This window comes from Rattus norvegicus, chromosome X, assembly GCF_021556685.1.
Source record: "Rattus norvegicus strain SHRSP/BbbUtx chromosome X, alternate assembly SHRSP_T2T, whole genome shotgun sequence".
In the NCBI taxonomy this organism is placed as follows: domain Eukaryota; kingdom Metazoa; phylum Chordata; class Mammalia; order Rodentia; family Muridae; genus Rattus; species Rattus norvegicus.
In genome coordinates this window covers 141,765,843-141,793,562 of record NC_141554.1, presented here as the reverse complement: position 1 = coordinate 141,793,562, position 27,720 = coordinate 141,765,843, and the positions used below count along the sequence as shown (strand labels likewise).

The 27,720-nt window shown below is 40.4% G+C and overlaps 1 protein-coding gene across 14 annotated transcripts; it reads left to right on the top strand.

Moving 5' to 3' along the window:
* The first annotated feature begins 1,285 nt into the window (after positions 1 to 1,285).
* Positions 1,286 to 27,233, top strand: Pabir2 (PABIR family member 2). 14 transcript variants are annotated; one of them, XM_087600576.1, is made up of 10 exons: positions 1,543 to 1,715; positions 4,271 to 4,349; positions 9,431 to 9,474; positions 9,582 to 9,636; positions 9,885 to 9,986; positions 10,272 to 10,354; positions 11,180 to 11,241; positions 16,426 to 16,522; positions 24,380 to 24,520; positions 25,300 to 27,228. In XM_087600576.1, the coding sequence occupies exons 1-10, from the start codon at positions 1,618 to 1,620 to the stop codon at positions 25,367 to 25,369; spliced, it is 831 nt and encodes a 276-aa protein (XP_087456702.1). In that variant the 5' UTR covers positions 1,543 to 1,617; the 3' UTR covers positions 25,370 to 27,228. The 14 variants fall into 14 exon arrangements, with proteins under 14 accessions (NP_001160058.1, XP_087456702.1, XP_087456712.1 ...); XM_087600586.1 differs by lacking the exon at positions 24,380 to 24,520 and adding an exon at positions 16,630 to 16,705; XM_087600575.1 differs by having other exon boundaries at positions 11,177 to 11,241.
* Positions 27,234 to 27,720: the final 487 nt, after the last annotated feature.

The window sequence follows — 27,720 nt, the reverse complement described above, 5'->3', positions numbered from 1 at the left end:
AGATGATTTAATATTTTCTCAGTTGTTATAATACTTCCTTGCATGTAGTAAGAGCCATGTATGTGTTTTTAAAACAATTCCGGCTGGCACATGCATCATATTATGATTGCTAGAATCTCCATGAGCCTTGGAAAGAAAACCAAGCTTTTATTTTTGTCTAATGGAGCTGAAGCAGATGATCTGGAAAAAAAATCAAACCTTGGTAAACAGAAAACCAACACAACCAAGGAATTTAACAAATAAGGGGGGCTGAAGATATGGTTCAGAGGTTAAGGGTGCTTGCTGCTGTTGTTGGGGACTTGAGTTCCAATTCCAGCACCCATGTTTAGCAGCACACAATGGTCTTCAACTGCGGCTCCAGGCAATCCAACGACCTCTCTGACCTCCATGGGAATGCACGCATGCACGCTCACGCACATACTCACGCAGACTTTCACATAAGTTTTTTTTTTAAAGACTGTGGATCACAAAGGTCAGAGTACAAATTTGGAGTGAAATAACGTGAAAATCGCTTTTACTTGACTATTAGTCCAAACTACTAAAAACTGAAGCTTCAGTCTCCAAACTATTGGCTCTTTTCGAAATAGGGCGCCAGGGTTCCCGGACCAATGCCACGCAGGAAGATTTTGGGCCCCCCTAGATACGCCCCTCCCCTTTGAAGGCGGTTTGCGGAGAGAGGCTACTACGCCTGCGCGTTGGCCGCAGGCCCATTGGAGCAGCTGTAAGGCGCATGCGCAATGCCCAATGAGCGACAAGATGCGGAAGAGCTGGCCCCTCGGAGGCTCCCATTTCTGAAGCGTGGGAGGCAAAAAGAGGCGGCAGGTTATAGAAATCAGTTTGAGCTCCAGAGGGTCCCACGGGTCATTAGAGCCAATAAGAGAGAGAAGCAGAGCCTCGGTGGCGCAGAGGGCCTATCCCTCTTCTAATTCCTGAAGGCGGGCAGGGACCAGGGAGTGAAAAGCGCCATCCCTGCGCTGAGGGGCCCCGGGGACCGGGGCCCAGAGCATGGCGGACTGGACAGAGACCCTGAGCATGTGGAGGTGGAGCAGCCGAGGCCGCCTGGCCAGCTGTCAAGTCCTCGTTGCTAGCGCTGCAAAGGCAGCGACTGTAAATGTAGCCGAGCCGCGCTTGCGGTCCTAGGCGGGAAAAATGACAGCATGAGTTCTGCTGCTACCTAGTTTCCTCCTCTTTCTTTTTTTTCTGTGCTTTCCTCTCCACATTCCCCTTCCTCTTCCTTTTCCCATCCCTGTGCCCCTTTACCCTGACCCTTGTCCTCCTTTCCCACTTTTATCCTCTTCCATTATGCCCTGCATTTCCAGTTATCCTTTATCAACCCCTGTGCCTCTTTTTCCTTCTCCCACCTTTGTCTCTCCTCCCTCCTCTTTTTCATCCTGTCACCCTCGCAACACCAGCTCTACATCCTCCTCCGCCCGCCCCCCACATCCTTCCTCATCTGCATCCTCCTCTCCTACTTTTCTCCGCCCTCGCGCCCAAGCCTCCGCCCATTAGCCCCCGCCCCCAGCTGCCAGTCCCCAGCAGCTCAGTCCTGCAGTGAGTCCATAGCAAAGCACCAGGAGCTGAGAGCACTGCCGGCTGTGCTGGCTAGCAAGTCTCCGAATGGCTCAGGAGAAAATGGAGCTGGATTTTGAGGCTGACACATCTGAGGGGGGCACCCTGAGACGGTCCAACAGTGCTCCCCTGATCCATGTGCTCAGGTGAGCTGGATTGGGGAGGACGGAGTGTGGGGTTCAGAGGTTTGTCCCTGGGCAAGAAGTCTTCCCTCCCGAAAGTGCTAGTTCGAGTTCATCTTGACTCCAAACTGAAGAGTCGAGGTCTTATTTTCTTCATAGTGACTTGGTTCCCTGGATGGAGGGAAAGTTTGACCTCACACTCTGGCCATGTCTGAGAAAGGGGCCCTCCCTGTACCTGGGGGGCTGTGTTGTGCAGTTCTAAAAGAGAGCGTATGTAGAAACCTTCTGGGTCTGCTGACAGGTTGCTTGCTCTGGCTTATTTCCATCAGGGCAAGTCAAGCTGAATCCCCTGAATTAGGCTTGTAACTTGATGCCTGTCTCTAAGAGGTGCTGTTTCTAAGCTGAGTTTAGGAACCCTGGCATTAACAGAGGTTTGCTTTAAGAAATCACAGTTTATCTAATAACTTGGGATTACATGGTGTGGTCATATCCTATTAAGTGATTTGGATTTGTTACAGTGTTTATAGTTTTTGAAGCTGACTGAAATGCATTGCAATGGATCAAAAGAAAAAAGAGAGGGAGAAGGTTTATAGCTTAAGTCAGTAAAACACAGGTTTGAGAAAATAATGCGAACAATCACTCCTTTAATTTTACTGACAGGATGTTGTCTTTTCGTGTGAACAAACACCAAGGAGTTTAAAGTAAAAGCTTGAGATTGTGAAGGCTAGTTGGCTTACCTAAAGGAAACTCTCGAATTCCCCTTTGTAAGTAGACAATTCATCTGAGGTAAATTTTGAGGCCCCACAGAGAGGACATTACTTCAGGACAGAACAGAGGATGGAAGTAATATTAGCCCCAAACCTTTCTTCAAGCACAGTTGAAGACTTCATAATGCTTTGCCTTCAATTGAACTGATTATAACATCTGTATTTAACAGAGAGGCAAGCACGTTCTTTCTAGATTTAAATACAATTTTGAAACTGGGGGAATGATGAAGTGATAGTTACATTTCTAATGTTATCCTTGGCATTATCAAGGGATTCTGGGATATACAAGGGGAAACTGTGTCCTTTGTCTCATTGCTACCCCACCTTCCCTCTCCTTGTCTTGTGAAAGTCTGGTAAGCAAGCAATTGCTAAGGCCTTGGGCTGTCCCACTGACCTGCATTTAGACAATTGAGGAAAAGCCCACTGTTTTGTGAACCACAATTTAAGTAATTACTTGGAAGATAGCATGATGTGACAGACAAGAGGAGAAGAGACCAGGCCTGGTCTCAATTGTCACCAACTAGCTGTGCTAATGGGTGAGTTATTTAACCTTTTCATGTCTGTTTTCTCTTTTTAAAATGAGAATAGCTGAAATAGGTATTGCCAGTGATCTCTTAGAGCCCAGCACAGCTCAATTTTGAAAATTCTTGAATTCTTATCATGTGCAGAACAGACTGCTAGACACTTAGTGATATTATACGAAGATGAATAAAGCGCCTCTCCCAAGTAACTTAATATGCATTTACACTTATTTTCTATTTCTTTCCTTTTATCCCCTTTCTACTTTTGTTGTTATGCTGGGGTTCCCTTTTTTTAATAGAAGGTGAGCTCAGAATATAGCCGTTTGGCAGTGCTTGTCTGCTTAGCATGTGTAAAGCCATGGCTTCATCCACAGGAACATACAGACATGCGTATCGTACTGGTGGCATAGCTCGAGGTAGAGCTTTAGATGGGGATATACAAGGTTCTTGATTCTATCTCTAGTCCTGAAGACAAAATTAAAAAGAATGTTTACCCGACTGTGATGGTGTACACCTGAGCCCAGGAGTTCAAAAACAAGCCCGGATGACACATCTTTGAAAAGCCAGGAGCCGTCTTATGAAGCTTACCATCTCCCAGTTTCTCTGAGTTCAAAATGGGCAATGGTTGCATTACGTTTGTAGAATAAGAATAAAGAGAAATTTGTGCTATGCTTTCATGGACGTAAGGCTCTTAGGGTAGGTGTGGAGGGAGAGAAAGGATTTTCACAGATGATAGTAAGAAGGACAGCATGTGAGGTCAGAGGGAAACATGAATAGAAAGAAAAAATGCAAACCTCTTCAGTTCCATCTATTCACTTGGACATCGGGAGTCCGAGGTAGAACAGTATTTCCAGTGCTTAGGGCAGACATGTTGGTCAGACTTCAGTCTTAAGAACTCCCCAGCTCTTCTCAGTTGGTAGGCCATGTGGAGCAAAAAGTAATCCTCATGGTTCTCTGGGGTAAAGAGACGAGCTGTTCACATCTAACAGGAACTGGTTTGGGGGTGTAGTTCTGACCTGAAGCAGCTGGAATGAACCAGTCTAGAGCTCCGCCCTATACCTCTCAGAGCTGTCCCCCAACCACTGAGGAGATAAGTATCTAGCAAAAGCTGAATCTGCAGCATACCAGCCTGGCTCAGCCAAGTGGAAGGTAAGGAGTTCGTAGTCGGTAGGAAATGAGGAGCCATTGAAGATTCCATTGTTAAATACAGACTAGAGGGTGTTGAGTTCAGTTGAATGATAGCTTCCTTTAGAAGACGCTAATCCTTTTATTTTATATTTTTCCTTTGCAGTGACCTTTCCCAGGTTTTTGAGCCATATCCACTTAGAACTGGGAGGAACAGTGCGACAGTTATGAGCCATCATAGCTTGGTAAGTGTCAAAGTAAGTATGTGGGGTGATTTACACTGGAAAATACTCTCAAATATAGCTCTTTCTGGGAAATTATGTGCTGGGCACAATTGTTTTTTGAAAAAAAGACTTAATTTACACATCTTGCTTACTAGTTTTGCCAGGGCCATTCAGCTTTTGGTACAGAGAGAGAGCGGGGAGGAGAGGGAGAGGGTTTAAAATTGCTTTCATTGCTCTAGGGCTTTGTATTTGTAAAAAAAAATTATTCATTGTTATTTATTTCTACTTGCGTCACAGTCGTGAGGTAAATCAGGAGTAACCTCCAAATATAGCTGAGCACAGTGGTCTTTATTTGTCCTAGGATGTAAAAAAAAATCAAATTGTGGCTGAGTGTTTCTGACACGCATCTGTCAGATAACACTGGTTGTCTAAAATAAAGACCCCTGTAAAATATGTGTTTATATTCCCAGAAGAGTGGGTGAGTGTGTATTTTCTCTGTAGCCAGAGCTGTTGGGAGTCACTGGATTAGATAGCTGCACTGGGGAAATTATGAAGAGGTTTTTATATAGTAGCACTTCACATGCAGAGCTCACTCAGCCGGCAGCTTTAGACATCTGAGAAGTAAGCACACAGACCTCTAAATGGCTGAACTAGATTTCCATAGTCTGTGCACAAAGGTTCATCCATTTATTTATAGGACAGCCTCTCTGACCTCTGAATCATCTAAAATTTATACACAATTATAATAAGCTTCCAACTCAGTGGTGTGTTAGAGGCAGCAAATCAGAAGGGGTTCATTTGGGTTAAAGGTCTGCTAATACTTGCTAGCAAGAGAGGAAAGGGAGAAACAGAAAGCAGACAGGTTTTTTTTCCCTCCTCACAATAAGTTTGTGGTTTGGCACAAGGGCTGGGAGCCTGTTGATAGTCCCAAGGGTGTCACCAGTATAGAAGCATATGGTCATGTTCTTAAGGATCTCTGGTCATTAACCTTTTCTTAATTTCTACTAACATCTACACTTCGATGGTATTTTACATGTTACAAAGTACTTTCACTCATTTGGTTCATGTAACAGTCTCCATGAAGCAGAGGAGAGACAAGGCAAAAGGTATTTTTTTCCCCAATTAGAAGCTGTAGCAACTGACTCAAATGACATAAGTGACTTGCTTAGGCTCACACAGTAGTACGTGGCAGAGCTGGCCCTGGAATAAAGATCTTCAGTGCCATTCTGATTGCTGTAACCTGTTTGAGAAAGGGAACACTATTACACATTTTGGGAAGATTTCCACTGAACTGGCTAAAAATACTAAAAGTGGATGTTAGCTATCTAAAGGTTTGATTTGCTTCACCTACTTCCCTGACGATACTTGAAAATATAAGTACTTATTTTTGTTGGATATATGAAAAATGTTCTTATGTGTTATACAGCTGTGCTCCTGATAAGAGCAGCATAGCAAAGACGGGAAAAACGAATTTGCCTCTCTCCACTTCACTTAGCTCTTTTCTAAGAGGTGAAGATGCTTATCCGCTCTGGGTAGGCTCATCTGTCATCACTTCCCATCCTTTGCTCGGATGCCTCATTTTCTAAAGGGCCCTGGTAATTCACTGGTCCTTATGCTACCCATCAACCTCGTCCTCCTCCTTTCTAGCATTTCTGCTTCTTTGAAACCTAGTTTAATCCTTCTATCTCCTTTGTACACGTTCCTGCACCATCATGATATTAATGACACTCTATACTAATATTACAGCATACCGTATAAATCTTAATGTGCTCACCCGTGTCCCATAGTAACAAGCAAAGAGTAAAATGCTGGCAAATGAAATGGAAGAGCTGAGATGCTAAAAAGACAAGCAGAGGCAGGACCTCCAGAATTTGCCAACCAATTAGCTATATATGAACCATCGAACATTTATACCCAGTTATAGTAAGCTTCCTCTCAGTGCTCTGTTAGAGGCAGCAAATCAGAAGGGATACATTTGGGTTAAAAAGTCTGCCAATACTTGCTAGCAGTTGATTTGGAGTCCAAATCACATTCCTTCAAAATAATCATAGTCCTGTCACAAAATGTAAGATATAATTCAAACCGATGGATTTTACAGGATTGTAGCAGTCATAATGTAAATAATTACTATTTTCCATAAGAAACACAAATGAATGTGTAATGGTATAAAACCAAATAAGACAATTATTCTGCTTAAGCAGCCTTACACTCTTACAACTTTTTTAAAATAACAATTCTAGGGGAAGGAGGACTCCAGCTGACTGAAATTCTGTTCCACTGTGACCAGGGAGGGAGTGGTATTGCCTTGAGTACACGGAGAGAAGCTGAAAGGATGGGTAGTTTAACTCTCTCAGGGGCTAAGGTCCCAGTGCCTCTGCACTGTTCTCCAAATCTGTTGTTGTTTAGTCTCTGCCAGCTTCCTGCTTTACCACTGTTCACTTCCAGCCAAAGACACTTTTGATTTCACAGATAAAACAGACACCTTTTAGTTTTTTAAACTTATTTCTTAGTGTGTGTGTGAGACTGCATGAATATATGTACACAGAGTGCACTCATGGGGGCCAAAAAGGGTGTTGGATCCTCTGGAATTGGAGTTACAGGCAGTCATGAGCTGTCATGTGGGTACTGGTAATTGAACCCAGGTCCTCTGCCAGAGCAGAGGCTCGTCACTGCTGAGCTGCTTCTCCTGCCCTAACACCTGTCTTTTATAATACTACTTTTCTTGTTCTTAAAACACCTTTGTGTTCACATATGAAGCTTCTCCCTGATAGTACAGTTTTTGGGTTTTGTTGGTTTGGTTTGGTTTTGATGCTCCTGCCACTCTGCAGAGTTGTTGTCGCCTGTCTTAAACCCTCAGTTTCCTCCTTGCCAAATCTTTGGCTCCCACCTTCTCCTCACACATACTATATGAGACAGTGGCTTTCTTTCACATAAATCTGTCTCTCCTTTCCCTTCTCTGATCTTTGTCAAAGAATAATCTAGCCTTGACTGTATTTAGCTCTTTGTCTTCTAATTTCTAGTTGGTAATCTTGCTGCTTCTCCACAACTCCATTAAGGGCTGTCCTTGAAAATGTCACTAATGCCCACTTAAGTGTCAGTGTCAGGGGGCTCATTCTTATCCCACTTGAGCTCTTTGCTTTCTTTAACACCGTTAGCCAGCATCTCCCTAAAGCTATTAGAAAAAAATTCAGCTCTTAAATTATTCTTGTTTCTGGTTCTAAATATAGTTCTGTTCCTATCTCTCTGTTTCTGAGCCATTTTGTAGACTTGTCTAATATTGAGAAGTTGTATATTTTATCAATGTTGCATTGAAATTCTGACTTCCTCTACATTTTGGCTCTGCAGATGATTTCACTACCTTTTGGCAATCTTTAGTTCTTGAACTGACCCACATATGTGTGCTTTCTCACCTCAGACTGTCATCAGCCTGTTAGAGCAACCCTGTTTTGTGTCCTTACCTGGTAGTTTATAATTTTTCAATGAACTCATTAAAAGTTCAGTGGTAAGCTTGTGTTGCTTTCATAATGCAAAAAATAACAACAAAAAATAACCTGTCACCACCAACAAAACATTACAAAAGATTTTACTTGTAAAATTTTTCTTGTTTCAAAACTAGGAGAGAAAAATACAAAAGGGGTGAGTAATGGGAGTATATCTTTTAAGGTAAAATCATGTCTCAGTGGATAATTTTACTTGAATTAGCTGTTGCTTAAAAAGCCCATTGTTATACCACTTGCTACATTATAATTGTTTTTTAAATTGTAATAGCATAAAGCTTTTTAAGCAGAATAATTGTCTTGTTTGATTTTATACTCTTACAAGTTCATTTGCGTTTCTTAGGAGAAAATACTAATTATTTACATTACAACTGTTACAATCTTGTAAGATCCACTGGCTTGAATTATATCTTACATTCTGTGACAAGATGGTGATTATTTTGAAGGAACATAATTTGGCTTCCAAATCATTTCAGATTTGTGATGTTAAACCGGGGACTTGAGGCCATTACTAGAGCCCTTGCCTGGCATGTAAAAAGCCCTAGGTTTATTTATCCTCAGCCCTCCACACCCCAGATATTCAAGAGGTGGAGACTAGAGAATCATAAGTGCAACATCACCCCCAGCTAAACAGTGAGTTCAAAGCCAGCCTGGGCTACATGGATGGAACCCTGTCTAGAAGAGAAGAAATGATGGTGTAAGCAAAAGCTGCAGTTATTTTGAAAGTTAACCTTGCCTTTTCCATTGAACTTAGAGCAGCGTGCATGCAGGGCAAACTTTCCTAAAGCTGCTCTCTCTTTAACTATTATGACTCACAGTGATAGCATTAGAACTCAAAACCTTAGATATGATTTACAGCATGGAAGCAAAATGTCCTTCTTGCCATTTTAAAGTATTTTGGAGACCATTAATCATATAGAAACTATTACATTGGGTCTGTTAGCCTATCTTTACTCATTAGTGCATCAGTAATAAAAATTGATAGCATTGGCACTGTTTTCTTTCCCATTTCACATAGCTTCTTATTTTATATTAGTAGAATAATGAATACTTCCAAGGTGCAGACTTGTTTCCCTTAGATTTACACAGCTTTCCAGTCATTTGGGAAAAGTGCTAAAGTCAGTGCCTGTCTAGCGACAGATGGTACCTTGAGGTTGGACACCTGGTGTACTTTCTAAAGACTGCATGCATTGCCTCTAGTGTATTAATGTTTAGGGGTTCGAAGAGCTAAGTTTCTAAGAATATGAAGAATTATGTAGGAAGAGGTTTTACACTATGGTAACTGATGCTTTGTGTTATAGAAGTAGTAAATGTTTACATTTCCTTCCCAGTTGCTGCCACCGTTACCTAATCCTCTTCTTAGTAGCAGACTGCATCAAATCTGAAGGGTCATTTTAACTTACTAGCTCAGTCTTAAATTGAAGGCTAAAATCTCACAAATCATCAAAGATGCAGCTCCAGTTAGCTCTAAACACTCCAAATCCTGGCCCAGCACGGCCGCGGATCTAAGGATGGTAGTTTTGATCCTAGGATTATTTCAGGTCTATTGGAATGATACACCCATGAGCGAATGGTATGATTTAGCACATATGCTTATCCTTCTAGGAAGAAGGCCTGGATTTGATGAACAGAGAAACTGCAAATGAAAGGTTAGTGGTTAACAAGGTAGGGCCTAGCCCCTAATGTGCCTTGTTTGTAAGCTCCAGTTCGTTTATTTTTATGTTTACCTTTTTTTTTTTTTTTTTTTTTTTTTTAGAGAACCACAAGGAGGAATGCAGATAAGCCACTCATGGGACGAAAGCTTAAGCCTGGTAAAGTGTCCCGCTGTGGGCCTGTGTTGTCATTTTCCAGAAAGCTTTGTGTTGTTCACCTGACTTGCTCGATTCTTTCTTAGACTGATGTTCCTCCTGCTTCCTGAGTGATTCTTGGTTTTGATCTCTGCTTAATCGGCAGAATGTTTGACTGCGTCCATTTGTACTCTTCAGAATCTAGGCATGCTACTGGAGTGGTTCCTCAGATCTGTGATATGCTGAACGAGGCTAATGCTTTATGTTTACAGAGCGATAGTGATTTTGACAAGCCAGAGAAATTATATTCTCCAAAGAGAATTGACTTCACTCCAGTTTCTCCAGCGCCTTCCCCAACCAGAGGATTTGGAAAGGTACGGTTGTTGACAAGATATTAACTGTCTTCTTCACAGCAAGCTGTTTATTCTAATACACATATACAATTCAACTCGCTTCAAGTCTCCACAGACTTGAAGAAGCAGTGAAAAACTGTGTCAGTAAATTGAAAAAATGTCATATGTGTGAAGCACTTGCATAGCTATGCTGCTTCTGTCATATTTCAAAAGAACCTTTTGAAAAACAACAGAACAAAAGCAAAGCCCCTTTGGAGAACAGAAGTGCTGTGGCTGTAGTAACAGTGCGTGTACTTTCTCTAACAGTGCACATCGCCATCCTTGCAAATGTTTGTGGGCAGCAGTGAGGTGCCACCAAGTTCTGTTCCTAATCCAAGACATTTTTCAAGGTATGTGAATTTGAATGTTAAATGCGAAGACTAGAAAGATGGCTCAGTGGGTAAAGCACTTGTTCTGCCAACACGAGGATCTGAAATTAGACTGTAGAGCCCATAGGAAAGGCCACTCACACTTGTAGCCCCAGCAGTTAGAGGGGTTGAATCTGGATGATAGCTCAGGTTGCTGGATGCTTAGCCTAGCTACAGATTTAGTGAGAGACCTTATCTCCTAGAAATAAGGTGGAGAGTGAGGAACATTTTCCTCTGACCTGCAATAGCTTTACCACACAAGCATGTGAACTTGAACATGCGCAAGCTCCCTCCAATTAATTTCATTATGGAATTTTTCAGATAGACATCAAAATTGTTAGAACTTCATAATGAACAAACATGTTCACCACTTATATTGAGGCATTAACATTTTACAAGAGTCTGTGCTTGAGACTTAATGCTGATTGATGGATTGATTGTGATACTGAGGCTTGAAGCAAGAATATTGATCAGAAAATGCACACACACATAAACACACACACTCATCCACACACTTACATACTAGCACCCATTTTAAAGATAAAAGATTGTAAATCAAGATGCAAATAAATTTTTAATAAGACACTTTTTTGAGCAATTGTGTGTATTTTGTCTTACAGAATTTTTTTAAATGGCTTTAAAATGCCATGTCTTTTCGTATCGCCACTTGCCAATTCAAATCGCCCCACAATAAAAGCACTTTGTATTTCCGTCTCTGACTTATGTTACTTATGTGAGCTATGATGCTGTTTGCTTTTCATCTTGGAAGCACTTCATGTCATCCTGTTTGTTTATTTGTCAAAGCAGGAGGAGTCAGAGCCCAGTCAAGTGCATTAGGCCCAGCGTTCTTGGTCCTCTTAAGAGAAAAGGTATGTGGTAACTGTGGTTGATGGTATTATATATATTATATACTTTAAAACTACTGCAAGAGAAGATCCTAAATGTGCTTCCCATCCACCGGGTAAAAGGTAAAGTAGGTGTGGTGATAGAGGTATTTGTATATGCACCAGATCCTGACACTGCACACCTTACTAAGTCTGTATACATTTACCTTAGCAATATTGGGGGGGAGGATCTATCACGCTTCTGCCATTGAATTGAGCCAAGCTTGTATTAGAAACTAGAATTCTGGTCTGAAATGAATTCACAGAATTACTTTTTTCCCAAAGAAATGTTAAATATTTTCAACATGCTCTATGGGTTCTAAATTATATAAATTAACCATTTTATGCTGTCTATATTTTTATAATTCACATAGGAATCAGATTCTTATATTCAATATATAATATATATTCCAATAAAATATATATATATATTTATCAATATATTCTAAAACTAATTGCTTTTCAGTGATCTGAATCCAAGAGATGCACAATTAGACTTGTGTGCAGAAATCTACCCTGGCATAGCAAATAGATCTGTAGATATGGAATTCGCTCAGGTGGGATTCACTTCCCCATCAGCAAAGTACGCGTCAGCAAAATAAAGTTTCCAACTAGTCACATCTCTTAAGTTTTTTACGTATGTCGGTGCTGTGTCGATAGCTTATTTTGAACCACAAAGCACTAAAGTTTTCTCAGTCAGCAGTAGTGTTAGATGGTTATGTAAGGCCCTTGATAGCATCTGTTTCTTTAAACATGGCTGAGATATTTGATACTGGTTTAGTCATTATTTCTGGCAATTTGACTGTATGATTAGAAGTGCCAGGCACTATTTTATTTTGCTTTTTGTTATTAGTGGTTTGCTTTGGTTTGGTTTCACTCCGGCTGGCAATGAATATACTTAATAACCAAGACTGGCCTCGAAACTCTTGGTCATTTTGCTTCTACCTCCAAACTGTGATTCTAGGTGGGTGCTAATCACATCCATCTAGTTTTCTTTTTCTTTTTTGGATCAGCACAATGGGTTTCTTTATGTGTTTTACAGAAACTTAGTAACATGGATCCTCCCCTCCTGACCTCACCCCTTTCTTCCCCTCTCCTAGTGCTTTGCTTATTTGTATCTTTGATCTTCCTTTTTCCTTTCCACTGAAGACCTCCTTTTTCTTCTTAGACCTATTCTAGTCTCATATTCTATACCCACATCCACACTCACACATAAATACACATGTGGAGCTGAGAGATGGCTCAGCAGTTAAGAGCACGAGTGCCTTTCCAGAGGTCCCGAGTTCAAATCCCAGCAACCACATGGTGGCCCACAACCATCTGTGGTGGGGTCCAATGCCCTCTTCTGGTGTGTCTGAGGAGAGCTACATTGTACTCGCATACATAAAATAAATAAATAAATCTTTTTTAAAAAAATAAATGTACACATATAAAGATTGAATCTGGGATCTCCAGGTCTCACATACCCACAGTTACATATTTTTTACTATTTTACTATTAATTAATTACTATTTTTACTATTAGTTATTTATATAATTTTAAACGTTTTTTAAAAGTTTTATGTGGAAGTGTGTTGCCTGCATACATGAGCATCACATGCATGAAGTGCCTGTGGAGAACGGAGAGGGTATTGGATCCTCTGGGATTGGAGTTTGAACAGATGGCTGCCAGCTACCACTGGGTACTGGGGACTGAACCCTGGTCCTTTGCTACTGCTGCAAATAATCTTAACCACAGAGCATCTCTCTGGCCCCCATCTACCTAATTTTTTAAAGGTGTCCCAAACATACATTGGAGAAAAAAAGCAGCCTCTTTAGCACATGGTACTGGGAAAACTGGACATCTATATACAGAAGAATGAAACTAGATCCATATCTTTCATCCTGCACAAACAAGCAATACAAAATAGATCACAGACTGTAATATAAAACCTGAAATACTGGAATTGCTAGAGGAAAACTCTTAAAGCTACAGGTATAAGCAGATGACATTTTAAAGAAGATTTTTAACAATTGCCTTAAGGAAAAAAAAGTAATTCTGGGTCTGAACAGATGGTTCAGTGGTCAAGGAAGCACACTGCTTTTGCAAAGGGCCTGAGTTCTGTATCCAGCACCCACGTTAGGTGGATCACAGTCACTTGTAACCTCAGATCCAGGGGGGATCTGGTACCACTGGCCTCCAAAGCCTCCTCTGCTCGTGCACGCGCCAACAAGAATGCAGACAACATGCACAGTTAAAAATAATCAAAATAAATCTTTAATGTTTTAAAAAAGCAGTTCAGTTTAGTGTGGAGATTTATGCCTGGAATTCTGCACTTGGAAGACTAAGACAATAGGATTGCTAGGGCTTGGGCTATCCTGGGCATTGTGAGTTCCAGACCAATCTGGACACAGTGAAACTGTGTCAAGAAACTAAACAGCAGGAAGGGCAGGCTAAAGAGATGGCTCAGTGGCTGGGATGACTACTGCCCTTGCAAGACCTGGATTCAGTTTTAGTTCCAGAGGATCTGATACTTTCCCTTGTACCTTGTACTCTCTGCAGGCCCCAGGCACACTTTTAGTGCACATGCAGATTTGGAGGTTAAACACTCACACATATAAAACTCAACAAATCTGCTTTACAAATCCTCAAAAATAAGCAATTCAGATCACCTTCAGGAGCAATAAAGTAATTCTAGGAATGTGGCTTTGGTGAAGTATTTCTAGTCCTAGCACACACCACACATTCAGAAGTATTGTATTTAAGACAACTTAGAATTATGGCACCATACAACTGTGTAATCATAGCACATGGGTAGTGGAAACAGGAGGACTAAGAGTTCAAGATTATTCTTCTTCTTCCTAGTGATTTATTCAAGGTCATCACAGCCTCATGAGCCTCAGTCTCAAAAAATCAAATAGGACTGAGGGCATAGCATAATTGGTAGCAGATACAGCATTATGAAAACCGGAGTTTCCTCTCTATTGTGGCATAAGCAGCTCGTTGGTGCATTCCTGTAATGACAGCACTTGGTGGATAGAAGCAGGGGGATCAGGAAGCCGAGGTCATTCTCTGCTAACTGGGAAGTTCAAAACCAGCCTAGGATGGATACATGAAAGCATGTTTATGAAAGAAAGAGGGTTGGGAAGACACAAAGGCCCAGGGGCAGGGTATAGGGAGGATATACCCAGCATGTTGTTGCATATATTTGGAAGTCAGAGGCAGGAGGACCACTATGTAGTGGAGTAAACTGCCCATATTCCAGTAGACAGCCTCAAACTCATACATATATAAAAATACCAACTAGACTTAATAGGTTATAAAAAAATAAGGAAGATATGAAATTGGAATGGGGACGTGGGTAAAAGACTTAAGGAGAGTAGGAGAGAGGAGTTCGGGGTAAATATGATCATTTTAATTTTATATATACATGAAAGTCTCAAAAAATATTAAAGATGATGTGCTTTGGAAAGTACATCCTGATAGTGACAATAATTGTATTTAGCGAATAAAAGTTCCTTTATTTAATCTTGCAAGCAATTATTTATAACCTTAGGAATGTTCTCAGGAGTATTAGGTGAAAGTACACTTTAAGCTAAATCTATTGTTATTATTAAAGTCAAATCTGTCCAGAAAGTTAATGGAATGAGTGTTTATTTAGTAGCTATTCCAGTATTTACCAGTAGGTGGAGGGATTCTTTGCTGGAGCTTAAGACCCTGTATTTTCAAAGCTGCATATTGAAGCACTGAACAAAGCAAGTGAAGAAACATAGCTTTTATGAACTTTAATAATTTTCACAGTAGCTCCAGAAGAAAAATAATATGATTTCATTCATAATAGGGGAAAATAAAGGCTACATGTGTTCTTCTTGGATCTTTTTCTGTCATAAGTAGTTCATATAGTTTTCAGTCCGGCTCCATGGTTCTGCTGAAGTGTAGACAGATTTGATAATTTTCGCTTGTTTCTTTGCTTCTTTGGAGACAGGGTTTTACTCTGTAGTGCATGCTACAGTGACTTCCTGGGTAGCCCAGTTGCTCTCAAACTTGGTGTTATATTCCTACCTCTACCTCCCAAATGCTGGATTGCACACATATTCACATTTATCTTAAATTGTATTTTCTATTCTCTTTTTAAGCTCATATAAACAGCATCAAATTTTTAAAATGTTCACATTTGAAATAAAACGGGTTGGGGATTTAGCTCAGTGGTAGAGCGCTTGCCTAGGAAGCACAAGGCCCTGGGTTCGGTCCCCAGCTCCGGAAAAAAAAAAAGAACCAAAAAAAGAAAGAAAGAAATAAGGGGGTTGTGGATTTAGCTCAGTGGTAGAGTGCTTGTCTAGGAAGCGCAAGGCCCTGGGTTCGGTCCCAGCTCCGAAAAAAAGAACCAAAAAAAAAAAAAAAAAAAGAAAGAAAAGAAATAAAACAGCGTGGGGGCAGGGAGAAGAGGCAAACAGCGCTCAGTAGTTAGCAACCAAGTGTTAGGCGCTCTTACTGTGGATGCTGCCCTTTGTGGTTACTGGTTCTGTGAAAACCTCTGGGGTTGAGTAAACCAGCATAGTTGCAAATGTGTGATCTGAATTACTGCCATTGCTTTCTCAAAGCTGTGCTTTCAACTCTATTTCTATGTTTAGTATATCTTCCAACTCAACATTCCATTTTCTACCCTATCAGAAAATACACTTTGTTGCTGTCTCAAGAAATGTTAAGATATTAAAGGATATAAAATAAATCTTCTTTGCTAGTCATAAAATATTCGCTGAACATTTTAACTGTTTGGGAATATCTACTTTACCATTGGTTAGTTTTTATTTAAGTTGTCTGATAAAATCATTGTTTTCTTTTATTAAATGTGTGTGCATAAAACATGCTGTGCAGAATGCATAAAAAGTTATTAATATTTGGCCAAAGTATCTAGAAGTATATTTCTTTTATGTTAAAGCACATGGGAAAGTCACTGTTGTAGGGGCATGGTTTGAGAGGTGATTTTATATGGAGCAAGCCGACCTGGAAGTAGCCATGTAGCCCAGGTTTGAACTCTCGATCTTTCTGTCTTAGTGTCTGGAACTCTAGGCACCTGGCACTCACGGGAGCTTTTTACATAATATCTAAAAGTAGTCTCATTTGACTAAGCAAATATTGCCGTCAGTTAGCACCAGTCCTGTGTGTGTAAAATTGTTTGTTTTGTTGTAGGGGAAATGGAGATAGAAAGCCAGCCTAAGAGACCGTTCCAAGGAGCAACCAACATGCTGTCTACAGATGCTACACAATTGTCTGATTTCAGTTCATGGTAAAAATGAAATTAAAAACAAACCTATTAGGGGATGACTCACATTTAAAAAGAACCACATTGAAAGAATATTGAGATAATGTAAAATATAATCCATGCTCACATAGGGGGAGTCTCCACGGAGGTGTAAGTGATTTTTGAATGACCAGGTCCTCTGAAAGTCCCAAGTACTACTTTGGAAGTGTATGTATCCTTTTTTTTCCACCTTTAATTTTGTTCCTAGCTTCTGTTAGGTCAGCCTTTCTCAATGATGGGGTGGTGTGGTATATAGTATTATCAACCGACTGGTCTGAGAAAGAATCTCTGGGTTCCTGTGGAGAAAATGTATTGGTCATCGCTGCTTTCCTTGCACTTCATGCTCCAGGCTGTTGACTTATAAGAGATGGCTACATCTTCACGACGTAGATCAGTTGACCTTTGGATCACTGTGACAAAGCCCTTGGTGTAAACAGTGGAGGAAAGATTTATTTCAGCTCATGGTTTTCGAGGTTTCAGTCTGATGTCGTCGGACTCTCTTGATTCTGAGGCTGTGGTGACACAGGTCATCATGAGTAGGAACATCTGGCAGGGGCCACTGTCCTCATAAAAGCCAGGAAGGAAGAGATGAGGGACAGGGTATAACTTTCATGTTCATGCCCCCAGTAGATTCCCTGCTCCAAATAGGTTCCCCCTCCTAAAGTTTCTGCCACCCAAAATAGTGCCAGTGCCCAAGCAATCAAGCATTCAACACATGAGCTGGTTCGAGACATTTCATATTCAAAACATTGTGCCTGTGGTATTTGCTAAGTAACGTGATCTAATGTGGTAACATCTTTTTAGGAAATTTATAGTAGTCAATCAGAATGCTCATTAAGATTGCAGTTTCTCGGGGCTGGGGATTTAGCTCAGTGGTAGAGCGCTTACCTAGGAAGCGCAAGGCCCTGGGTTCGGTCCCCAGCTCCGAAAAAAAAAAAAAAGAAAAAAAAAAGATTGCAGTTTCTCTTTACATTGCAAAACGTAGTCTTGCTTTATAACCCAGGCTCGCCTCAAGCTCACTGTAATCAAGGCTGGTCCAGAACTTATAGCCCTCCTGCTTTAGCCTCCTGAGTACTGGGACCATGGGCATGTCCCATCAACCCCAGCTTAAATGTGAGGTTTGTTAGTAACAGTTACTTATTCTTATGGTTCAGGTCACATGACTAAATAGTCTTCTTCTAGTTTAGGTCTGTAATGTAAGGGTTTTCAGTGTTTTATGAGAGAATTGACTTCTTTTCCTATTCTTGAAGTTGAGCAGTTGGAAGCCGACAGACATCTGGGAGGAAGGCATAGTAGCAGTTCCTAGGTAATGTTTTGTAATCTTTCAGGATATCCTAGTTACCTCACTGAGTATCCATATTCTATATACAATTGTGTAACACCTTTTAGGACTTTCTGTTCCCTGGGTTTTAAAGATGAGAATCCTTTTTTAAAAACTCATGGGAGCACTCACTTTAAAAATAGAATGGTACTCTCCAAATGGAAAAGGTATAAAAGCCACTCACTCATCTAAGGGCTGACAATTCCTTCTTCCTAAATTGCACGTGTATTATTTTATTTAAGATAACTTGTACTTGTAGGTGAGCAAGTCCTAGCTCATTACCGTTCAAGAGACTTGCTGACTGGTACTGTTGGAATGCCTTCTAGATCATTCCTATTTGTATCTTCCACTGTCTCCATGTGTCCTTGGTAGCTCAGTGTGCTAATTTTGGTGCAGAGTGTCTTCTCAGATATGGAGAGCTTGCAAAGAGCAATTCCTGAAACTGCTCAGGAGGACTAGTGGATGAAACTGTATACCTGACCTGCTGCAGACTGCATGTGGCTGTTATGGTAAAGTGCAAGCATAGGCACATGACTATAAAGAGATTTGCAGATCCACTTGTTTATCAACCGATCCAATGAGGGAAAAGTTCACAGCATTCTGCCAAGCAGAAAACAAAGATAATGAGGAGCCAGTGTAACTCAGTGGTAGACTGCGTGTTAGGTTCTATAAGGCTCTGCATTCTCTCTCCAGCATGGCAAAATAATGCATGGTGAGATTTATATATATTTATTTTTTTATGTCTTTTTTTTACATTGCCACAAAACAGCAAAAGAAGTTCATGCAAATTAGAAAGCAAGGCTAGGGAGCTGGTTGTGGTAGCACAGGCCTGTAATCCTAGCACAGTGCAGGCTGAGGCAGGCTGCCATGTTGGAGGCCAGCCTAAGCTACTTAGTGAAACAGGATAGCCTCAGCTATATAGTAAGTCTGTATCATATGAAAGAAAAACAGGAATGCATAGCCCAATAATAGAACACTTCTCTAGCATGCTTGCAGCCCTGAGTTTGATCCACAACAATACCAAAATTCAAACCAAAATGAAACAAGAAAGAAAAGGGAAAGTCACAGTATTTATTTGCGGTTCTCACTCCTTGTGCGGGCACTCATGTTCTAAGCAGCCTTAGCTGGCTATGGCAGTGCTTTGTTGCAAACCATGAGTAAACCTGTAGTAGCTGTGCAAGTCCTGGAGACATGGACATTAATGTTAAATGAAACTTAAAGTGAATGAGTGGCATCAGCTACATGGTGAGTTCCAGACCAGCCTCAAACATGATTGCCTCATTTCAAAAACAAAGCAAAAGCAAAACGGAAAAAAGTATCACCTCAAAGATATCTGCCTAATTCATGAAAATTTATAGACTGTGGAAGCCTGGCTCAGCACTGACTAATACAGAAACTTACTTTTCACAATTCACAAAAAGTAAGTTGTCAGGTGCTAGCCATGTCTAGTGGCACATGTCTATAGCCCTGGATACTCAGGAAGCTAAGTTGAAAGGATCTTAGAGCCTAACAGTTTTCAGCCCGCGTTACATAGGGAGATTCCCCTCCCCCAAACAAAAACCAATGACTAGAAAGATGGCTCAGTGGGTCAGAACACTTGCTGTGAAAGCATGACACCCAATGGCTTCCTCTGTGCACACACATGCATACACCACACACACACACACACACACACACACACACACACACACACACACGCATGCATCTGTGGCACCTACATAAAAGCCAGGCATGGCCACACACAACTATAACTTCAGTGCTTGGGGGAGAGGAAGCAGCAGATGCATCACTGGTGCTTACTGATTAGCCAGCATAGCCAAGAAACTGGGAACTCCAGGGATAAGGCACAGTGATAAAGCAGACCACCCTGCATCCAGCATCCTCTGGCCTCTGGTCTCTACACGAGCAGTGATAGACATGAATATTCATGTGCACACACGTGAATGCACTACACATACAAATACATACACAAGCCTTGCAAAAGCACTTAATTAGCTTTCAAGGAATGTTTTTAGTTAAATTCGTGGAGTCTCAAATCATCTTAAAGCTTAAAATTGTGTTAAGATCTGTGGGGCACCTTAAATACTAAGGATGCTGACGTTTATGTCTACAGTGAGGAGATTTTGTGTGAGTTATTCTTAATATTGAATCTGGATTCTGCATTGTCAGAAACATCTGTCTCTTAATGCAGTTCAATTGGTCAAAATCGGATATCCATATTCTTAGAAATAGGTCCAGAGATAAGAACCACCTGTGTCCTTATTTCTGCTGCTAAATGTGGCAGTATACTTGATAAGTAAGGACTCATTCTACTATCTTTTAGAGAGTATCTCAAAATCTGATAACTAGCAGATATGATCTCATCTTTTTTTTTCTAAAGATTTTATTTTATTTTATGTCTGTGAGTACACTGTAGCCGTCTTCAGACACACCACAAGAGGGCATCAGATCCCATTACAGATGGTTGTGAGCCACCATGTGGGTTGCTGGGAATTGAACTCAGGACCTCTGGAAGAGCAGTCAGTGCTCTTAAATGCTGAGCCATCTCTCCAGCCCATGATCTCATCTTTTTAAACTTTTCTTTATTCCCTGTCCCATACCACAAAGAGAAGGAGAAGATATATTTTACAGTCTTTAAAGTTTATGTGCTACTTAATAATCTTTAAAATCTGACGTCTTTGAAATATAAATTAAATTAGAACTTTGAATGTAAACCCATTTAGGCTTTGTGTCCATTTGGGAACAATTTTTAGCTCAGTTTCCCCCCTAAAAGTACAAAATCCCAAAGTCACTGTCAACAAAGTGCAGGGAACATTGCTACTACAAAGCTAGAATTATACCTTTTTACATTTAGTATTTGTGAACATCAAGAGTTTGAGCATAATTCAGAATATGCCTTGTATGGTACTTTGTTTTATTTTGTTTTTCATAATAAGATTCCCCATTTGTTCCTTATTGAACTGGGAATAAGACTGTATATGTCTGTAGAACTGCAGAGCAAACTAAGGTATTTTCAGGCTACCCGGCCCTGTGGTAAAGATTAAGTGGTACCCTGTTTTGCCCATAAGTGGAAAAAAATATTGAGTTTTGTGCCTTGTGCATCAGTGTTTAATGTGATGGTTAATTTTAACATTCTGAGTTATGCTCATAGTTTGAGTTTTCTCATTACATAGCTCAGGCTGGTCTGAAAATTAGTGTGTAGCCCAGTCTAGCCTTGAACTTCAGATTTCCCTGCCCTGGCCTCATCAGTTCTGTGCCTACAGGCATGAGCTCTCACACTCTAGCTATCATTATTATTTTTTAATTTTTTTGGAGTAGAATTCTTACTCTTTATCCTAAGCTAGCCTTAAACTCACTATGTAGCCAAGGATGATGACCTTGAGCTCCTGGTGGTCCTACCTATGCCTCTGAAATGCTGGGATTGCAGACATGTGTCACCATGACTAGATGTTTTTCTACATTTATTTATTTATCATTTATTTTTTATGTGGGGGCATGTAAATGTGGAGATCAGGAGTTGTTCTGTCCTTTGAACTCAGGTCCTCAAGTTTGGTAGCAAGTGCCTCTACCCACTGAGCCATCTCACCACACCCATCCTGGCTGGAATGAATTAGTTCACTTTCAATTCAGAGAGTCCTATGTCTAGTCTGAATTGTCTTTCCTTTCCTATGATTGGTTAGCTTTGGGCCATTAGTGAAAGTAAGGTTCATTGCCATTAGCAGTCTCATCAGAGGTGGTGGAAGAAAATAAAACCTCAAATTGGCCAAACTCTGTTGCTTTTAGAAGCTATGGTATAAGATGTGGTGGTGAGCCATCCAATTTACCTTCACACAGTTGCACAAGCCCTGCTCTACATGGACCTAAGTAATGACCTGAGGTGGGCGATGTGCCTGCAGTCTCAGCTTCTATGACCATATATTGTTCTGCCAGGTTAACTAGAACAGAAGCCCGGTCTCAGTTCAGTAGCAATATCTACTTTAATCTTTACTATGTTTTGAAGCTAAATTATCGTGGAGACAAAGTGTAGCTATGCCACTTTTCCAACAGTGAGAAAAATAGACACTTTCAGGTGTAGTGGTGAAGAAGACATTTCTAAATGTTCAGGGTTTTTTTTTTCTAGTTGGTAACGTCTCTGTCAGTATTTTTTCTTGTAAGTAATCAACAATGTTAAGAAAACCATTTCACTGCATAGTCTTATTTTGTTTTGGAATGAATACAGGAGTCACCTAAGCTACCAGGTCTTGGTACATAAAATCTTCTAATCCTAGGCTTGTTGTCATTCTGCTGTGTGCAATAAGGAATTCTTTCTCTATCTTCAGATTAACTGGTGGCCAAATTTTAATCTAAGTCTTTTTCTTCCTGCCAAATGGCATAGAGCATGCCCTTGTGCTGCTTGGCCAATATGTGCCTTAGGAAAGTCAATTCATTTTAATATTAGTCTAGGCAGAAAGCTGCAGGGGAAAATCCACATATGTTCCAAAGGCAAATAGAAAGGTCCTTTTGATTTTCCAGTGTCTTGGATTATCTGTGTGACTTTTTTCACTTGTTGAATAATTCATATTTTTGGACCATTTGGCCATGTAGTTTAGCAAATATCAGTGCCAACTTAGTTTTCCAGACTTCTTCCTTAAAAGTGGTATTATTAATGATGCATTTGACAGCCATGCACATAGTGTAGGGGCAATGTGGAGTAGACTATTTCCATTTTTAAATTTTAGTCTTCCAAAACCTATTTGTAATCTGTCTCCACCTAAAAACAACCCCCAGGCAACAGAAAGAGATGGCAGAGGGGACTGTGCTGTAGCTCCACTCATAACATGCTCGCCCAGCATGTGTGAGGGCCTAGGCCCCATGCTTAGCACTGCAGGTAAAATCATGAAAGAAAGAGATGACATTCACAAAGCATGAGTAGAAAGGCAGGAGAGGAAAGGTCGTCTTTCAGAAGGACAGTGTAGGCCAGAGACTTACAAGTGTACTGTAAGCTTCTTTACAATGGAAAGAAATCAACTTGGAAACTTACACAAATATCAAATTATCAAATCAAAACATTTCAATCCCCCCTATAAGAACAAAATGGGCTTTGGCCAAGGAGTTAGTGGCAGACTAGAACCCATATTGCCTTGAGTCATAATTCCTTCTCTGATTCTATGTTTTTCTTCCATTTCAAAAAATAAAAAAGTCTGTGTAAACTTAAACTGCCGGACTACTCCTTCAGCTTGGCTCGCACTATGTTCTCTTGACTCTATCCTGCCTCTGTACTTGCTTGCTTTTAATTCCAGAACTATCCTTGCTTCTTCCTAACCCTTCCCGACTTAATGCCTACTCACCTTTCACATGAGAACACAGATCTCACCTTGGAGAATCCTTTCACTGTTACTCCACATTAGATCAGATCAGATTCTTATACTCCCTGAATCTTTTTTCTGTGTATTACTCATGTCACAAAGTGTAATTATTTTCATATGAACTTGAATAGTTAAATCTCTGTCTCCTCTACTATCCTGTAAATCTACCTAACTTCTCCACTTGGTGGGCACTTAGTAAATATTAGAATAAGTGAGTGAGTAAATTCAAGGCAAATGCAGAACATAGAGCTCTGAGAATCGAAGCAAGAAAGGCAGCTCGATGTCAGGCAGAGGCTTTCATTTCCATGAAAAGTATAAAGAAACCAATTTTTTAAGGTGGGACAAGGTTGATTGTGGGAACAGTGAGCCTCTGGGCTGGGTGGGAAGCATATTCCTGGGATGGCTTATGGAGGCCCTTGGTGTCCGCATCAGTTTCAGAGAGAAGAGGAGACCAGAGGCCAGCTGTTCAGATTAAAGGGATGTGATGGGGACTGTGAGAACAGAGCATTTCAGAAGCTTAGCTGGAGAGGAGCTGAGAGCTGGAAGAAAAGGAGGCTTTTATGGGGAGCAGGGGGATCTTTGGGTCTGAAAGGAAACAGGAGAACAGATTCATAAAATGAGAACAGCAAAGGGGGAAATCATTCAAAATATGTGCCTTGAAGCCTCTTGGGTGTGGGCAAGCAAAATGGTCAGTTTGGGGGCAGTTGAAAGACTTTCCTCAACAAATAGCAGTGCTATGTCTGAAGGCACACTCAGCAAGTTTGAGAACAGATAGCTTAGTAACTATTAAGAACAGCAGTTTTTCTTGCGCTAGGGCTCTTGAAAGGTAAGAAGATAAATATGAAGAGAGAAATGGTTTAGACAGAGGTCAGGACCCCCTTCATAATAAACATGGCACGTCCAGAGGAACACTTATCATATGTCAGTCAGGTGCCTACAGAAGGAAAATCAAATAATACAGGATGGCACGGCACGTCTCACTTTGGGTTTCTGTGGCTTTATGAATTTCACAGCTCTCTCAACATAGTGCAGTATGCATTTCGGCGCTGTGGCCTTTATGCTTCTTCTTAGTTACCAATGCTGTACTGATGCGTGTGTCCTTGAAATCATGTCATTGCATGTTATGTTGACCCTGATACATGCATTCGCTTATAATTCTTTTTGCTTTGTCCTCAGTTCAGATATTTTGGATGGCAGTAGTGTCAGCAGTGGCTTGTCCTCAGACTCACTGGCTACAGGCAGCGCTCCCGCAGAGTCTCCAGTAGCATGCTCCAATCCATGCTCTTCGTTCATCTTGATGGATGATCTCTCACCCAAGTGACTTACCCATTTCTGATTGAGTGTTTTAACTGTTTCCCACATAAAACATTCAGTGAGGAATGCGGAGAACTTTGATCCACAGTGGGGATTAAAGTTTGGCAGATTGCAACCATTCCGATGATGCGCCTATTTCTGGGCATCTCTCCTCTAAAGTTCAATTTTGCAAGCAGTCACCTTACTAACATCTGTTTGGGCTGACCTCATTTTGCCTTTGATGACTAAAACTCAAATACACATTTTTGATTGCTTGGATGACTTTTTTCCCTAGTGCCTCAAAGAGCACCTACTTTCAAACATTTAAGGGGAACACTAATGCATATTTTCTATAATTGTTCATTTCCCTCACAGTGGCAAAACAGAGTTGATCAGAAATTCTCTTGCTTGAGAGATTGATAAAAATTCTGTTGACTACATACTTTCCCATCTCTTTATTTCATGGTAATATTCAAATTGTTTTTGATTGCTATCAAATTTTCATTTCTTCTGCATCAGCTTTAAAGGACATTGTTTTGTTTCCCTTGCCTGTTTGAGCTGCTTCCTTGCCATTTCTCACCATGGGGAAGAAACCCATAGTCGCTTCCATCACCACCCATATTGCTTCTTTGCTATTGGAATGTATGCAGTGGAGAGTGATTGTAGAGTGGAGAATGTGACTAGACTCACAGGATGCCTGCATTAGTCACCCCAGGTTCTTAGGACATTGCTACCACAGTTGTTATTTCTCTCCCCAAACCTGGTGCCTTAAGGAATATGTAAAATATTGTTGATATTTCTAGGTGGTGTTATCAAGGAGAAGAAATTCCTGCCTTGACCAGATGTGTGGAGCATCTACAAATGAACGAATAGTTATTTACACAAAGCACTGTACAAAAGCAAGCGTCCATGAAGCTGTCAGTGTCTTGGGTAGTATTATGAGGCCTTAGGTGCCTTGGGGTACGTTGCCGTCATGTAGGGGACATGTGTCGTAGGGTCTTGTGGAAATGGAAGCTTTCTGTATGTGGCTGCTATTCTGTTTGCTTTGTTCCCGATTCCTTATTGTCCTTGCGTTTGTTCTGTCATGTGGTGACCTGGTGTTCTGGTTTTGTATTGTGCTAGAGTCAGAACCCTCTTCTTGTCCTCGTTGCCCTATAGAGGTCAGTTCGATATCTCTAAGGAAGCTTTGAGGAGCTGAAAAGGTCAGTGTGCTCCTGTGCCCTCTGCTTCCAGAAGTTTTGTTGAGCTCTAAGCAGTGTATATGCAGTGTGACGTAACATATACTCTGTCATTTTTACAAGAGAAAACTCCTGACTAAAATATTTAAGAAATCCAAGTGTGATCTATTGTGGCATTATTTATTATGTATTACACTAGAAATAGTGTAATAGTGTAATAGTACAATGTTTATGTTGTTAGATTTCTTTTAATGTTCAACCTGGTGGGTGGACTATTTGTTTAATTTACCCATTAGAATCGTGATATTAAGTGAATGTAAGAAACAAACAGAAATTGTTAAACCTAAGTCTTTTGAAGTCTAAAATCGTTGGAGGTGGTTTGATGGTATTTACAGACTAGAAATTCGTGTGCTTGAAGCAAAACCTCTATTCTAATTATCACAGAACATCACTTAGCTTGCTGCAGCTCCATTATAGAATCGGGTTTGTTCTTCTGTTTACATTGTAATCACTGTCATAACAGCTATTACTGGCTTGAGTTCCCATGTTACTTTAGCCTGTGAAAAGCTCAGAATCCTCCAAACCTAACATAAACGTGCTGTTATAAGAATCACTCACTTGTGTGCTATTTTAAAGAACCGTCTCTTTGATAGCACTGGTGTATCCACTCTGTTAATGAACCATATTGAAAGGCTTTTGCCTTCATAATGATAAGAGATGAGTTTTTCTTTCAGGAGATTTGTCTGCCTTCACTCTTCTTCTGTTTTATTTGACTTAAAGGGACACTTTGCAGTTCAAATTTAGAGTCCAAATTTAGGCCTGTTAAGAAATAATCGTTGAAATGTGATGCTATCTGAAGGTGTGTTTAAAATTCGATGGTAAAAGCAGGAGATTGAAATCGTCCCAATGGTGTGGTGAGGCGAAAGAGGCAGAAGGATTCAGTTTACTGTTTTAGACCAACTCCTTTACTAATGATTCTAACTGAGTGTTTTAAATTCATTCTTTGCCATAAGCGTATCCAGTTCATTCTGATCACTCTTGCTCCCTACCCTCCCTCATCTCTCTCCTACTCATCAGTCACCACTTCTTTCTACAGATTCCTTTGCCACACTCTTGTTTTTTCCTTTGTGAACTAACCTTTTGTTATTGTTGTCTTCTATTGTTTAAATGGACTAGAAAGCTAAATTTGTGCAGGGATTGTTTTGAAACAAATAAAAATGGTAATATGCTAATCCACAGAGCAGCTTTGTTGACAGTACCCCTTTATTTTTATATAAAGTCTAATATTTGAAATGTAGTTATTGTTACAAAGTAAAATTCTTTCTTCCTATTCTCATATTATATCATATATTTTAAGGTTCTATTTGAAAACTACTACAAAAATGAAACCATAATAAAATCCTATAGATACTGGTTTTGCTTGAATGACTTATAAATCACTGTTTTATGATAACTGCTTTTGGAATAATAGAAAGTTTTGTGAAATGTTGACCTAGTGTATATCCTGAGATTGTGAATTTAATAAAGTATATATACGTGTATAAAAAGATGGAATCATACAAGTCTGCCGCTCTTATTCCTTGTTAATATTGTTTTCTGTTGCCATATCCCAGGGGCTTATTCTCTGTTTTGAGTAAAAGATTATGCTGCATGCAACGACTAACAGGTAGCTCTCCTCAAGTTCAAGCTGTCTATCCCAGCGGAGTAGAAATCTCTCCGCACGATCTGTCAATTCAAGAGTATTTTGTCGAATTCAACAATTTAGATGGCTTTGGCCAGGGTGACGTAATTTCTTCCTTGCTTTCAGTTTATCTTTAAAGAAAACCTTTATAAGCCTCTATAAACAGGCAAAAATAAAGACTTTAATGCATGTTTCACATTATAAACACTTGATTTTTTTCAGTACTTTTAAAAGAAATAGACAACTTACTTTTAAAAGACTACACTGTGAAATAATTTCTTAAGTCCACAAGAAGTGCAAGAACACCCAGACTTTCCATGTACTGTTCACCTCACCCCCAGTTCTTAATATTCCATGTTCACCTC